The sequence below is a fragment of the Fukomys damarensis genome, unplaced genomic scaffold, assembly GCF_012274545.1.
Source record: "Fukomys damarensis isolate Sample0158 unplaced genomic scaffold, DMR_v1.0_HiC HiC_scaffold_8, whole genome shotgun sequence".
Taxonomy (NCBI): domain Eukaryota; kingdom Metazoa; phylum Chordata; class Mammalia; order Rodentia; family Bathyergidae; genus Fukomys; species Fukomys damarensis.
This window is the reverse complement of record NW_022900920.1, coordinates 31,378,818-31,393,760: the sequence shown is the minus strand read 5'-3', so window position 1 is coordinate 31,393,760 and position 14,943 is coordinate 31,378,818. Positions and strand designations below refer to the sequence as shown.

Here is a 14,943-nt window from a genome sequence, read left to right as displayed (position 1 = left end):
CGGGCGCGGCCAGGCGACAGGAGAGCGCGGGAGCTCCGTCGGCCCCCGTCGCGGTCAATGCGCAGGCGCGGAGCCCCGCAGGGGCCGCTGGGAAATGTGGTTCACCTAGGCCCAGGTGCTGCTCAGGGGCGAGGGGCGGGGTTTGCGGGCATTCCTCTGAAAGATCTGAGCCTCTTCACCAACTTTCAAGTGACCGAGTCGCTACTGTTTCAGGCACGATACTCTTTTTTCAACAACTTGCTCACAGACCCCAGATTAGACGTAAGGTGATATGGTACTACAAATAATGACGGTTTCATTCCGAGTGCCCAGTATTTGTTTCTTCTGCGGCAAACCTGAGTTTATTTCCATTTGGAAGTTTTAAATTCCTATTTTCAAATATTTAGGTTTACTCATTTTGAGGAATTATACATTGCTGCTACAAGCTGGAACCTCTATTGGAAGGTATCTGTGATACTCCGTCATATGTTTATTGCAATAAATATTGAGGGTCTGACACTCCATCACATAATGAGAAGTTAATTACATTTTGCAACACATTTATTGAGGGTCCTCTAAGCAGGAACTGAGACCTACCTGCCAACACCCTACCTCACCCCATTCCCCAATTTTATTTTATTTATTTTTGGTTTTTTGAGACAGGGTCTCACTGTATAGTTCAGGCTGGCTTGGAACTCACTGTAGAGTCCAGAGTGGCCTCAAACTCTCGTGATCCTCCTGCTTCGGCTCCTGAGTGCTGGGATTGCAGGTGCGCACCACCATGCCTGGCTCCCCAGTTTTAACTAGAGAGAGAAAAAGAAGATGTAGTATTTACACACAATGGAGTACTACACTGCCACGAAGATGGATGAACGTGACTCGTGGAAAAACCATAATGAGACCGTAATGTTAACTGAAATACATCAGACGCATGAGCTTAAACATCAAAGGCTGTCTCTTAAATGAGAAGCCCAAAGTATAAGTGATTTAAAGAGCAAAATAAAGATAGATAATAGTACAGAGACAAATCTTCTGCAAATGCGAAGGAAACCAAGAGATGGAGGGAGGGGGTAAAAGCAGAGGGCTGGGGGAAGTAAAAGGAATTAAGATATGTTATGTACTTGTACCAACTCTCCACAATGAATGCAATCATTATGCATGGCAAACCTGCTAATTTTTAAAAACACCTAGGAAAATGCTACCTGGTTTGGGCTGATCTTGAATAAACTAGGTAGCCCAGGTGGCCTTGAATTTGCAGCCTCTGCCTCCTGAGTGATGGGATTACAGGTGTGTTTCACCTTGCCTGCTGCACTGTAAAGACTTACTAATGAAGCTGGGCATGGTGGCGCACACTTGTAATCCCAGCACTTGGGAGGCTGAGGCAGGAGGATCACTGTGAGTTCAAGACCAGCCTGGGCTACATAATGAGTTCCAGGTCAGTCTCAACTACATAGTGAGACACACACACACACACACACACACACACACTCACAGACTTACTAATGAAAACCTTGTGTGTACTACCACAAGAGTAAGCAGACAATCCAGAAATAGATTAGAAGCATCAAGAAAGAGATGAAGGTACACATGGAACTTCAGTGTAAGATAAAGGTAGAGTCTCAAATCACTATGGAAAAGACATACTTACATGGGGCCAGGGATTTAGCTCAGTGGTTCCGCTGCTTGTCTTGCAAGTGCAAGGTCCTGAGTTTGATCTCCAGTACCAAAAATGGATAGATTTACATGAAAGTACTTAGTCATTTTGGTTTTCAAATTTTTTTCTATTTTATTTTTGAGATGGGTTCTCATTATATAGTTTAGACTGGCCTTGACCTCTCTATGTAACCCAGGCTGGCCTCAAACTTGTGGCAATCCTCCTGCCTCGGCCTCCCAAGTGCTGGGATCACAGGTGTGCACCACCACATCAGGCACATAACACATTTTGATTCTTTTGATGACCCTTTCACTTGCCCTCTGTCACCTCTCCCTGCATCTCTTGGTCCCCTTACTGGTTTTTCTCATTTTATGAGAAAAAAGTTAAAATAGAAGATCTCATTGCTGATTCTTTCCTGTCTTCAAGGGAACACAGAAGAATGATCAATGCATGATCAACTCCTGGGAAAATGGTGCTGAGCTTTTTAATTTTATTATTATTATTTTTTTGTGTGTGTGGTACCAGAATCAAACTTGGATCCTTGCACTTGTGAGGCAGGCACCAGAACCCCTGAGCTAAATCCCCGGCCCCTGAGCTTTTTTGTTTTAATACCAGTGAGTGACGATTTTGCCACACACCCCTGGAGCGATGGACCACACTGTGCTTGTCGGATTGCTTTGTACAAATATCAAGATTGATGACGTTCACACCTGGTTTCACTGTTGAAGGCTCAGGCTTTGTTTGCCGCAGGTGGCTGTGGGTCAGGGCTTGTCATGCATGGGTCAGTGATCCCCTCCATAAAGTTCTTAGAATCTAAAGTATAACAAGATTCTCTGGCCAGGGACGTGCCACATATGTTTTTGCAGCTAAAGAAAGTATGTTGTGTGTGGCCCTGGATGAGAGAGATGCAGGAGCCTGGCTCCAGCCTCCCGGGACTCTGCCGATGTATTTTCTGCTGCTCTTGCTCTGCGTCCTTGGCTATAATAAACCTCAGCCTTGAGTCTTGATATAGCTGTTTATTAACGTATAAATTCAGTGCTGGGATGTAGCTCAATGCAGAGTGCTTCTCCAGCATGAACAAGGCTCTGGGTTCAATTCATCCTTTTAGAATGTAATATGAAATATGGCTGTTTTATAAAACCAGGGAGAAAAATAAAATTATTTTTACTCAAAAAATGTGTATTTGATTTATATTTATTATACTAAATTCACAACTTATCAATATACAGCATTTGCTCCCTTTTGTGGTACTAGGGATTGAACTCAGGGCCATTGCACTGAGCTACATTTTCAGCCCCTTTTCTGCTTTTTATTTTGAGACAGGGTCCAGTCAATGTGCTAAATTGCCCAGGTTGCCTCTTAAACTTTCCATCCTCCCCAGATGTAAACCTTTCTTTAAAAACTAAGAGAGAGGGCCACGGATATAGCTGAGTGATGCTGTGCCTTTCTGGCAAGCGCAAGGGCCTGAATTTGATCCCCAGTACCAACAAAAACCAAGAGGGAGGAAGGGTAGGGGAAGGAAAGAAGGGAAAAGAAAAAATATGAGAGGGCTGGGGATTTAGCTCAGGGGTTCCGCTGCCTGCCTCGCAAGTGCAAGGGCCAGAGCTCCATCCCTGGTACCAAAAAATAAAAAATAAAAAAAATAAAAAAATAAGAGAGAGAGAAAAGGAAAAAATGGAAACAAAGTCTTCATAAATAGGGGAGGTTGGAGGGGATGAAGGGAGGGCAGGGGTATGGGGAAAAAATAAGAACCAAGATACATGATGTAAAGGTACAAGATCCCAAGGATGAATGTAACTGTACTGTATACCTAAAAGGTACCAATAAACTCAATGAGGAAAAAAAAACTAAGAGGGAAAGATAACCTCCTTATATAAAGACTCATTTCAAAAATATGAGAAGACATTTCTGAACCCTAATGAGTAGAGGAGAAGTATAAAATAACATGATACTGAGATTACTGGGCTCTGGTTAGCACACATAGACACCAAAACACAGAGCTATAATACTACTGCAAAGCCTTTGAAAGCTGTTGATGAAGGAATAGAGAACGTGGGTAGAACAGGTGGCTTAAATTTAACTGAGTCAAGGGCTGGGGATTTAGCTCAGTGGTTCGGTGGCCTGCCTTGCAAGTGCAAAGACCCGAGTTCAATCCCACGAAAAAAAAAAAAAAAAAAAAAAAAAAGAAATTTAACTGAGTCAATTCTGTGATAAAATTTCAAAACTCTCCATTCCCCATGGAATTTAAACTGGACTCAGAGACAAATAATGTAATGTGTAATGTTTAAAATGCAAGAATACAATCCTAAACTATTCCATATTTGAAGAGCTAAGAAAATCTCAAGGGAAAAAGTAACCAACAGACTCCAAAAAAAGAAACAGCAGCTGTTTTTTTGTATTTGGTTGTTTATTTTGTGTTGCTGGGATCAAACCCAAAGCCTTGCACATGCTAGAGAAGTACTATACCGTATTCCCAGGCAGAAATGATAGTTGTTGGAATTATCAGACAAAAACTTTAAAATAGCTATTATAGATGCTCTAAGGAAGGGCCGGGGATTTAGTTCAGTGGTGCCAATGCCTGCCTAGCAAGCATAAGGTCCTGAGTTAGATCCCTGGTCTCTCCACCCACAAAAAAAATCTCCAAGGAGTAAGACAGCAGGGCATGGTGGCACAACTGTAATCTCAGCATTTGGGAGTCTGAGGCATGAGGATCATGACAAGTTTGGAGCCAGCCTGGACTATGTAAGTAGTAAATTCAAGGCCAGCCTGAACTACATATAGAGGTTCTGCCCCACCCTCCAAAAAAAGAGTGCTTTTTTTTTTTTTTTTTTTTTTTTTGAGACAAGGTCTCCCTATACGGTTCAGCCTGGTCTTGAATTCACTATAAAGCTCAAACTGGCCTTGAACTCTCATGATCCTCCTGCATTAGCCTCTCAAGTGCTGGGATTACAGGTGTGTGTCACTATGCCCAACCTAAGAAACAAAATTCTTTTTTTTTTTTTTGGTACTGGGGATCAAACTCAGGTCCTTGAGCTTGCGAGGCAGGCGGTAGAACCACTGAGCCAAATCCCCAGCCCTGAAACAAAACTCTTGAAGTGAACTGAAATATAGAAAATGTAACAGAGAGGTAGCAGACATTAAAAAATCAAAATGGAACTAGGTATGGCAGTGCATACCTATAATCCCTGCACTCAAGAGGCTGAGGCAGGAGGATCATTGTGAGCTCAAGGCTAGCCTGGGCTACATAGTGACTTTGAGACCAGCCCGAAGTACACAGCGAGATTCTGTCTCAACAAAACAACAGCAACAACAAAATCAAAATGGAAATTTAGAATTGAAAAATATGATCACAGAAATTTTAAAATCATGCATTGGGTTTTTCTGTCCCTAAAAAGAAACAATAGACATGCTTCCCTTAGTCTTACCATTAAGTACAACTAAACCCTGGACATTATACAGAAAGCAAATGTAAGGTATCTCTGAAAGATGGGAAGAAAATGACAAATTGTTCAAGCTTCACTATGCCAAGAATAACAGTAATGTTTTTTGTTTTTGATACCAGGGATCAAACTCAGGATCTTGCACTTGCAAGGCAGGTAGTGGCACCACTGAGCTAAATCCCCAACCCATCGGTAATGTATTTCTTGAATTTGCTTTTTTGTTCACATATACCAGACTTTGACTTGAAAAAGCTAGCAACCAATAAATGCCTTGGGGCATAGACAAAGCAAAAACAAAAACAAAATAAACAACAAAAAATAAAACAATAGCCTGCTCTCTCTAGCCAAACAATCTAAAAAGGAACAGCCTAGTAAACCAAGGAAGGTGGAAAATTTCCAGATAACAATCATCAATGCTAGTCAAGGACCACAAAAGACAAACAAACTAAACTAAACAAATGAAACCCTATAAACACACAGTTTGTGGGCTGGAGATTTAGCTCAGTGGTTCTGGTGCTTACCTTGCAAGCTCAAGGACCTGAGTTCAATCCCAAGTACCACACACACACACACACACACACACACACACACACACAAAAACCCACACAGTTTAATGAGATGTAGAGTTTCATGACAATATATAAATGTTCAGGTTTCCATTTAAAAAAAAATCACTGTAATGCTGAGAACCAGGATGTTCTCAAATGAAAAAAGAAAATGCCAGCACAGAGATGACAAAATTGTAAGAACTCTTTGCCCACACTTTAAGGTAATCATGGTGAAAATGCTTCAACAAGTAATCACAAATTCACCTAAAACAAATGAAAAAACAGAAACTCTCAAAAAAGAAGTAGAAGATGTCACAAAGAACCATGAGGAAATTTTAGAAGAGAAATATATTATAATTGAAATAAAAAGTTCAGAGGAAGCTGGGCGTGGTGGCGCATGCCTGTAATCCCAGCACTCCAGAGGTTGAGGCAGAAAGATTGTAAAATTGAGAAATTGAGGCCAGCTTGGGTAACTTGTTTCTTTCTTTCTTTTTTCTTTTTTTTTTTTTTTTTTTTTTTTTTTTTGAGATGGGGTCTTATTATGTAGTTGAGACTAACCTGGAACTTACTATGTAGCCCAGGCTGGTCTCGAACTCACAGTGATCTTCCTGCCTCAGTCTCCTGAGTGCTGGGATTACAGACGTGCGCCACCACACCCGGCTAACTTCAGTTTCTTGCTGAGACTCTATGTGAAAACAAAAAGATAAACTAAAAGGGATGGGGATGTAGCTCAGTGGCAGAACTACTGTCCAGCCTGCGCAAGACCCTCAGTTCAATCTTTAGTGCAAAAAAAAAAAAAAAGTACTTGGTAACTTCAACATCTATTTTTTCTTGAAAACTCTCAGAAACAGTTGGTTGTAGTGGCCCACACCTGTAACACTGACACTCAGGAGGCTGAGACAGGAGGATCACTGTGAGTTCGAGGCCAGCCTATGCTACATAAAGTCCAGTCTGAATTGCATAGCAAGACCTTGTCTCTCTCTCTCTCACACACACACACACACACACACACACACACACACACACACACACCTACCTACCTCAATATTTATATAAACATCATACTTGGTAAATATCACACTTAAAGGTAAAAGACTAAATTCTTTCTAAAATAGGGGACAAATCAAGCATATCCATTTTGACCTCACTACTCATATTCAAAGCAGTACTGTCTCTCACCTTGCTTCTGTACAATCCATCCTTGCAATTTTAGCAAACCCATAGATCTCCTACGCCCTTGCTTGGATAAAAATGCTTCAGTGGCTTCATGTTACCTCTGGGATAGAGTTACAACCCCCAAGCAGGATTGATAGTTTCTGTCAGGATGTGACCCTGGCTTAGCTCTCTCACTTCTCCCTCCCCATACTTGAAGTTCCAGTCACAAATTTTTAATCTGTTTCCTGGAGAAGTGCTGGCCTCTCTCCACACTGGCCCTTTGCACATCGCCTTTCCAAGGTTTCCTCGCTAGCATGGTGAACACTGATTTGAACCTCGTTGGGACCCATACACAATAGTCAGCGTGCACTGGTGGTTAACTCCCTAGCCACACTTGAACCTGCAGATAACACAGAAACTGCCAGATTTATAAAGTGTCAAACCATGCATGCAGTTTGAGTGTGTGTGTGTGTGTGTGTGTGTGTGTGTGTGTGTGTGTGAGAAATGCCAGCTCAAAGTGGAAGAGGTGAGAGAGCCACACACAGGTCTAATAAAACATTTTTATTTGTGCTTGTTTCTTCTCCATCTCACTCTTGGAAAAGGAATGTCTAGGATGGAGATTGAATCAGGAAATGTTCCTACAAGGTATTCATGCACACTTGTGTATGAATGTGAGCTGGCATCAGGGAGTAATGGGATTCAGATGACAATAACAGAGGCTTAGTCAAAGAAGCTCATACCTCTTGGGAAGCACAAATTCATGAAGGAAAACAACGAGACACAGAAAGAAGTGCAACTCCCATTAAAACAAGAAGCTGAACTAGATGAAAAAGAATAAAACTATTAGAATAAAATGATTTAGGGCCGGGGATTTAGCTCAGTGGTTTGGTGGCCTGCCTTGCAAGTGCAAGGACCCGAGTTCGATCCCCGGTACCAAAAACAAAAACAACAACAAAAGAATAAAATGATTTAAATACGATAATAATATGTCCTCCAAGAGAAGCATTGCAATGGGTCTTGCCATCTTGGCAATAATGAAATTTGGGCAGGATAATTCTAGGCTGAGGCAGGAGTGTTGTTATAGCTGAGATCTAAATCTGCCCCCCAAGTGTCCTGTGTTCATAGGTGGGCCTGGCTGAAGGAGGTGGGTTACTACAGACATCACCTGGAAGGGTACAGATTCTTGTTCTAAGCTCCTCCCTGCTTGCTTTGCTTCCTGGCCACAGTGACATAAGCAGCTTTCCTCTACCAAGCCCTCCCACCATGCCGTTTCTGTCTTGTGGCAGCCACGTACTTAGCCCTCTGAAACCATGAGCCATAAGAACCATTTAAATTGTGAGTGTCCGGAATCTTATCCTGATGGTGGAAAAAATGATTAATGCAGAAAATTGTAGCTGAGTGTGGTGGCACATGGCTGTAATTCCAGCACTTGGGAGGCTGAGGCAAAAGGACTGTCACGAGTTTGAGGCCAGCCTTGGCTACATAGTGAGTTCAAGAACAGTTTGAACTGCATAGACCCTGTCTCAAAAAAAAAAAAAAAATCAGTGATAGGAAATTGTTGACAGGAGAGGGTTATTACCATGACTATATCTGACCACGTCGCTCAAAAGTTTTTGGAACAGGTTTGTGGGAGAAATTTGAAAGAGCTTGGAAGTGTAGTCTAGAGTAGGCCTGGAATATTGTAAGCAGTTCTTAACTACTTATTTATTTATTTATTTATTGTGACAAGTACTCACTATTTAGTTCAGACTGGCCTTGAATTATGTAGCCTAAACGACCTCAAACTTGTGATCCTTCTGTCAGCCTTGAAAGAGCTGGGATTATAGGTGTGAGCCACCACACCTGGCTATAAGCAGTTCTTGATGGGCAATGCTGATCAGAACTCAGAAGACCAGAATACTAACAGGAATGTGGACAGTAAAGGACAGGCTTATAAGGTTTCACTCGGGATGAGAACTCTGTTGGAACCTGAACTGGCGGCAACGAATTTGTCTGTTTTATCCGTATCCTAAGATTTTGTGTGAGGCAGAATTTAAATGTGGCAGACTGCTTAACTTGACAGAGGTAATTTCAGGGCAGCCAATGTTCAGGCTATGGCATGATGCTACTGGTTGCTTTCACTCAGACTTACAATGAGAATCGGAAGGAAAAAGCAGACTCAAAAGATGTGAAAGTTTTGCAGTTTGTCCAGAAAGAAAACACCTATAAAGTTGTGACCCAGGAGAATGTGTTTGCTAAAAATATTAGTGTTATTAAAATAAATCAAGTACTTTGCACTGGAACAATAGGAAAGATAGCTTTAGGGGATTGGCCAAGATTCCACCTATTGGGCTGGCTCCAGGGTATAAAGGGATAAACTCCTTCAAAGACTGATTTCAACTGGGGGATTTAGCTCAGTGGCACTGAGTCTGCCTCCCAAGTGCAAGTGCAAGGTCTAGAGTTTGATCCCTGGTACTGGGAAAAAAAAAAAAAAAAAAAGACTTTGCTTCCAGAAAAAAAGCTTCAGATTTCCCAAAAGATGGTGTTTGAGGTAAGCAGCAACAAATCAGCCTCTCTAAGATTTGAAATATAGACACTGCACAATAATTTTGGGAAGAAAAGAAGGACAGAGTTGGATCAATGGGACCCAGGAATAACCTGAAGGGAAAATTGGAGCCTATAGAGAAATTGAAGAAACAGATCACAATGCAGAAAAAGGAAGAGGCAACCTGCACTTTCTCTGTGGCTCCTGGCTCTTGGTATGAGAAAGGAAAATCAAATCTGCAGAGACACAGTGAAAGCATGACTCCAAAAGCCTCCAGGGAGAAATGCACCAGTGGAACAGAGTGGTGGATGCTGTATGCTACAAGAGCTGGTGGCTGACTCCAGCCTAAGTGACTGCTGTGTCCCTGGAGACAGTGCTCAGTCAGATGCCATTTTAGGGAGGGGACAAATGGGTCCTGGACTCAGAGCAGCTTCAGGTTGGCTCCATCTCAGGGCACCTAGTGTTAGACTATCACAATGACTGGGAGAGGGACAGCCATGGGAGACATCCAGGGCCAGGGACCTGCAGGCAGGCCAGCAAGAGATATCCAGAGGGTTATAAGCTAGATGACTCAGTCCCCAACCCCATAATCAGAGGCCAGGTTCAGCCTGCACTGTCACTGATTCAAAAGTCCCAGAGCCAAAGCCAGGCCCTAAGCCAACTGCCAGCTTGCTGGGATCATCCACCATGGATCTGGGCTCTGACTGCCCCATTATGTATCAGCAAGAGCAGAGTCACACCCTGAGCTGGGAACTGCCCCAAAACTGTAGAACCCAAAAGATAACCATGAGTTTGAAATCACAGAGAAAACTTTTCTTTTTTTCCCCCTTTTGTTTTGGTTTTTAAAATTTTTCATTTTTTTCCCTGATTATTTATTTTTGTTTCTTTGTGAGGGTGAATGTTGTTTTTTTTTCCTGTTTTGTGCTTTTTTAAACAAAATTCTTTCCTTGCCTTCTGTCTTCATCAGTTTCCAAAAGCTTGAGTTATCTTCCTTTCTCCTGCAGTCTAGTTTCTAATCTCTTTTTATTTCTCTGTTGTTTTTTTCTCTTCTTCTTTTTAAATATTCTTCCCTTAGGGGAAAATTGCTCTATTGAGTGGATATTTACTGTATATAATTTTCTGATTTTTCTTAGATTTTGCTATATAACCACAAATCTTTATACCTGTGGTTAAATTTGGCAAATTATTAGTAACTCCGAATTTTCTGGAATATAGAATAAATAAAACTCTTAAAGACATAGGTGTAGGCAAAGACTTTATGAACAAAATTTCAACTGCATGGAAAACATTACAAAGAATCAACAACTGGGATCACATCAAATTAAAAAGTTTTTGCCCAGCCAAAGAAACAATCAACAGAGTGAAGAGACAACCCACAGAATGGGAAAAAAAATTTTACTAGCTCTTCTTAAGATAAAGAACTAATACCTAAAATATATAAAGAAAAAAAAATACATGAAGAACAACAACAACAAAAAAAATCAAAGCTCACAAATTCAAAGATCCAATCCAAAAATGGGAATCTGAAAGGAATAGACACTTCTTAGATGAAGAAGTACAAACAGCAAATAAATATTTGAAAAATGTTCAATATCACTGGTCATTCAAGAGATGCAAGTTAAAATAATGGTGAGATTCCATCTCACCCCAGAAAGAATAGCTATCATCAAAAACTCAATCAAGGGCCAGGGATTCAGCTCAGTGGTTCTGCTGCCTACTTCGCAAGCCAAGGATCTGAGTTCAATCCCCAGTACCAAAAACAAACAAACAAACAAAAAAACTCAACCAATAGTGCTGGGGATTTAGCTCAGTGGTGCCCTACCTGCCTCACAAGTGAAAGCTTCTGAGTTCAATCCCCAGTACCAACCCCCACCCAAAAAAAACCCTCAACCAATAAGAGATGCTGAGGCTTTGGGGGAAAAGGAACCCTTTCCTGCTGTTGGTGGGAGTGTAGAGTGTGACTTGTGCTTTTGAAGAAAAACTATAGCATGGCTGGGGATTATAATCAGGGGGATTAGCTGGGCTTGGTGATGAACATTTGCAGTCCTAGCTCTTGGGAGGCTGAGGCAAGAGGACACTATGAATTGGAGACCAGCCTGGGTGGGCTACATAGTGAGTTCAAAGCCAGTCTGAATTACACAATAAGACCCTGTCCCAATGAGAAGAGAGAGACAGAGAGAGAGAGAGAGAGAGAGAGAGAGAGAGAGACAGAGAGACAGAGAGACTGACTTACAGTCACTTTGCTCTACTAATAAATGTCTGGAAGCTCATGGCCACCACTTTAAGCACCTCTGGTAATTATAGAGACCAAAGGTAACTTGTATTGTAAGACTTGTGTCTCACTTTTACTCCTGGAGCGTGAACAGCCAAGAGGCCTTCACGATGCTGGGCTCAGTAGCTCAGCGAGGCTCCAGGAGCTTGTCCGATAGCGAGAGTCACCCAGGAAGGAACACACCAGGCAAGTTGGCTAATAGACCTTTATTAGTCTGGCCAGACGGCACCTCCTAAGCCAAGTAGCTCAGAGAGGCGGCCAGCTCAGAAACAGAGGCCATTTTATATTGGGATGAAGGGGGTAGTTACACTTAAAACTTACAGAGAGAGGACAAAGGCAAAGAATCAGTTAATCTGAGCTAGTGGTCATCAGGCATATACTTGACCGTCACGTACTAATGATCAGCAGATTGATTATCCATTTTTCCATTTTCAACTTAGATTACAAAGTTCAGAACATTCCACTACAGGCAAGCAAGGAGTGGTGTGATTTATGTTGGGTCTCTGTGTTCACTACAGTTTCCATCTAGCCTCCCAGCTACTTCAAAGCAGCCACCCAACAATTCACAATCAATCATTAGTTATCCTGTAAGGGATAGGGGGGGAGCGACAGTCTCTAGGTTGTTTGCTGGTCAACATGGAGTCGCTCTGGTTCAGTCAGGCTCCCACAGTATTAATCTCATGATGGCTCAATAAATTAGGTATTAAAATATTTACAAAAAGAGAGTTATGGGAGCCGGGCATGGTAGCACATACCTGTAATCCCAGCACTTGGGAGGCTGAGACAGGAGGATCACTGTGAGTTCAAGACCAGTCTGGGCTACATAGTGAGTTCCAAGTCAGTCTCAACTACATAGTGAGACCATCTGAAAAAAAAAAATGAGTTATGGGGTAACAAGGGCTTCCACTCAGTTTTCAGCAGAGACCTGGGAGACCAGGCAAAATGTTTGAGTGTGACAGTCCTTGCTAGGAGACCCAGAGAGATCAATGCCTGAAGTTGTGAGCATAAAGCCAAAGCAGCAGAGAGGATCACAGGGATTTAGAGTTGCCAGAAATGTGGACTGTCTGCTGAGGAAAGCCAGAGGTAGCAAGCAGAGGTAGCCAAGAGAGTGTAGTCATGTGGGCTACAACCAGCAAGGCCATAGGGATGGGGCTGCCCAAGTCATTTGGAGTTCACCTCTCACCCAACCTGCCAGACTGGAGTGCTAAAATTTAACGCTCACCCTGCCAGGTTTTGGTTTTCCTTTGGTCCCATTCCTTTCTACTTCCCTATCCCTCCTTTCACAATGGGCATGTTTACCCTGTGTCATAGTACTGTATGTTGACTTCTTTTTATTTTTACATGCGCTCACAGCTAAGAGTTTGCCTTGAGTCTCAGAACAGACTTTGGACTTGAATTTTAGAGCAATGTTGGAACTGTGAAGCCCTTGATGATACTTGGAGACGGACTAAGTGTATTTTGTATAATGGGATGAATGTGAGCTTTTTGAGGTGCAGGGGCAGGATGTTACTGATTAGATTAAAACAGCCACTAAAAGTCTCATGTGTTCAGAGGTATGGCCCCATTGAAAGGGTTGGATCACTGGAGACTTGACATGAAATGATGTATTTTTAAATATATTTCTTAACTTTATTTTACTTTTTTTCTATTGAATTTTGTATTTTTGTCTGTGTTATTTATCCAAAGGAATCATAGAAAAACAGAGCGATGATTTGGGGAGTATAAATCTAAGATAGTGAGCTTCAACATTTCTATGAACCTCAAATTTATGATATATTATCTATCTATTTATTATGGTACTGGGGACTGAGCCCAGAGTCTTTGTGCTGAGGTACATCCTCAGCTCTTTTCTCATTTTTATTTTTAAAAAACTTTTGGTACTTTTTGAACTCAGGACCTTGTGCTTGCCAGGAAGGCAAGGCGCCACTGAGCTATATCCTTGGCCCTTCATTTTAATTTTGATATAAGGTCTCAATAAGTCCCTAAATTGCCCAGGCTGGGCTGAAAATTGCAGCCCTCATGCCTCAGCCTTCCAGAGTGCTGGGATTACAGATATGAATCACCATGACTGGCTGCAAAAGTGTATTCTTTTCCCAGGTCCTCCTTTCTCACGGTGCTTCCTGGCTTGCAGGAACCAGCTTGAGTTTATCCCGATCCAGGGTAAAAGAGGATGAAAGACAAAAGATACAAAGATAATGTAGAATGAGGGGATCAAGGGGCTCTTGCCTATAGTGGACAGAGCCCTGATCGTTTGGCTCACCTCACTTTTATTCACTTAGACATGGGAATGAACAATTAAATTAATAGAAGATTCACCTGCCTCTTGTTACCTACAGCATGTTCCCAGGTAAACATCAGATCTCAACTATGCTGACTCTTCTTTGGAACTTGCAACATGCTAGCATGCCTGCATGTTGCCAAAAGTGGCACAGCTTGCTGCTTTTCTCTTTTGTGCTTGCAGAGAAGGTTAAGGTGGCCTCCATCCTTATTATCTGGTCTCCTGCCCTGGCTGCTTTGACATGAGCAACTTTCTTCAACCAGGCCCTTTGACCATCCTGTTTCTGCCTTGGAGCCCTTCAACCATGGACTAAACCCCATGGAACTATGAGCCAAAATAAACCTCTCCTTTACATGGTAGGTGTTGGTTATTTGGGAACTGGAAAGTGACTAATGGAAATGTTTATGGTGCAGTTCTGTTCTGTATTATGTGGTAAGTTTAACAGCACCCCAGACCTGGACCTGCTGACACCAGCAGTGCTCCCCATCCTGAGTTACGCCAACCAAAATGTCTCTAGATATTGCCAAATGTCCACAAGAGGGGATAAAATCACCCTTCTGGCTAATCTGGGGCAGGAACAATCATGAAGAGTCAACTTAAAACACTGTAAAAAAATATACAAATTGAAATAAAAAAACTCCATACACGGGTTATATGTCAATAGGAATCCAGACAATAAAAAAGTATTACTTTGAGCGGGGTATGGTGGCGCACGCCTGTAATCCCAGCACTTGGGAGGCTGAGGCAGGAGGATCACTGTGAGTTCGAGACCAGCCTGGGCTATATAGTGAGTTCCAGGTCAGTCTCAACTACACAGTGAGACCCTGTCTCAAAAAACAAAAAAACAAACAAAAAAGTATTACTTCACTGAAAAATCATGTAGAGGAACTCTCCAAGCAGGTATCAGAAATATGTAAACAAAAACATGAGTAAACTGACCTTGAAGATAGAACCATCGGTATCAATACTTGCATGGTAAGAATACTAGAAGCTGACTGTGGTGGCCCACACTTGTCATTTCAGCACTCTGGGAGGGTAAGGCAGGGGATCCCAAATCCAAGCCCAGCCTGGGAAACTTAGTATCTCCGTGGGA

At 42.2% G+C, this 14,943-nt stretch overlaps 1 protein-coding gene across 1 annotated transcript in view; it reads right to left on the bottom strand.

The window, feature by feature from the left end:
* Positions 1–1,320, bottom strand: part of Pcgf6 (polycomb group ring finger 6) — a 38,287-nt gene extending 36,967 nt beyond the window's left edge. Inside the window, exon 1 of the mRNA XM_010626516.3 lies at positions 1,305–1,320. Within this exon, the coding sequence (XP_010624818.1) occupies positions 1,305–1,320 (16 nt within the window). The remainder of the gene's footprint in view (positions 1–1,304) is intronic.
* Positions 1,321–14,943: the final 13,623 nt, after the last annotated feature.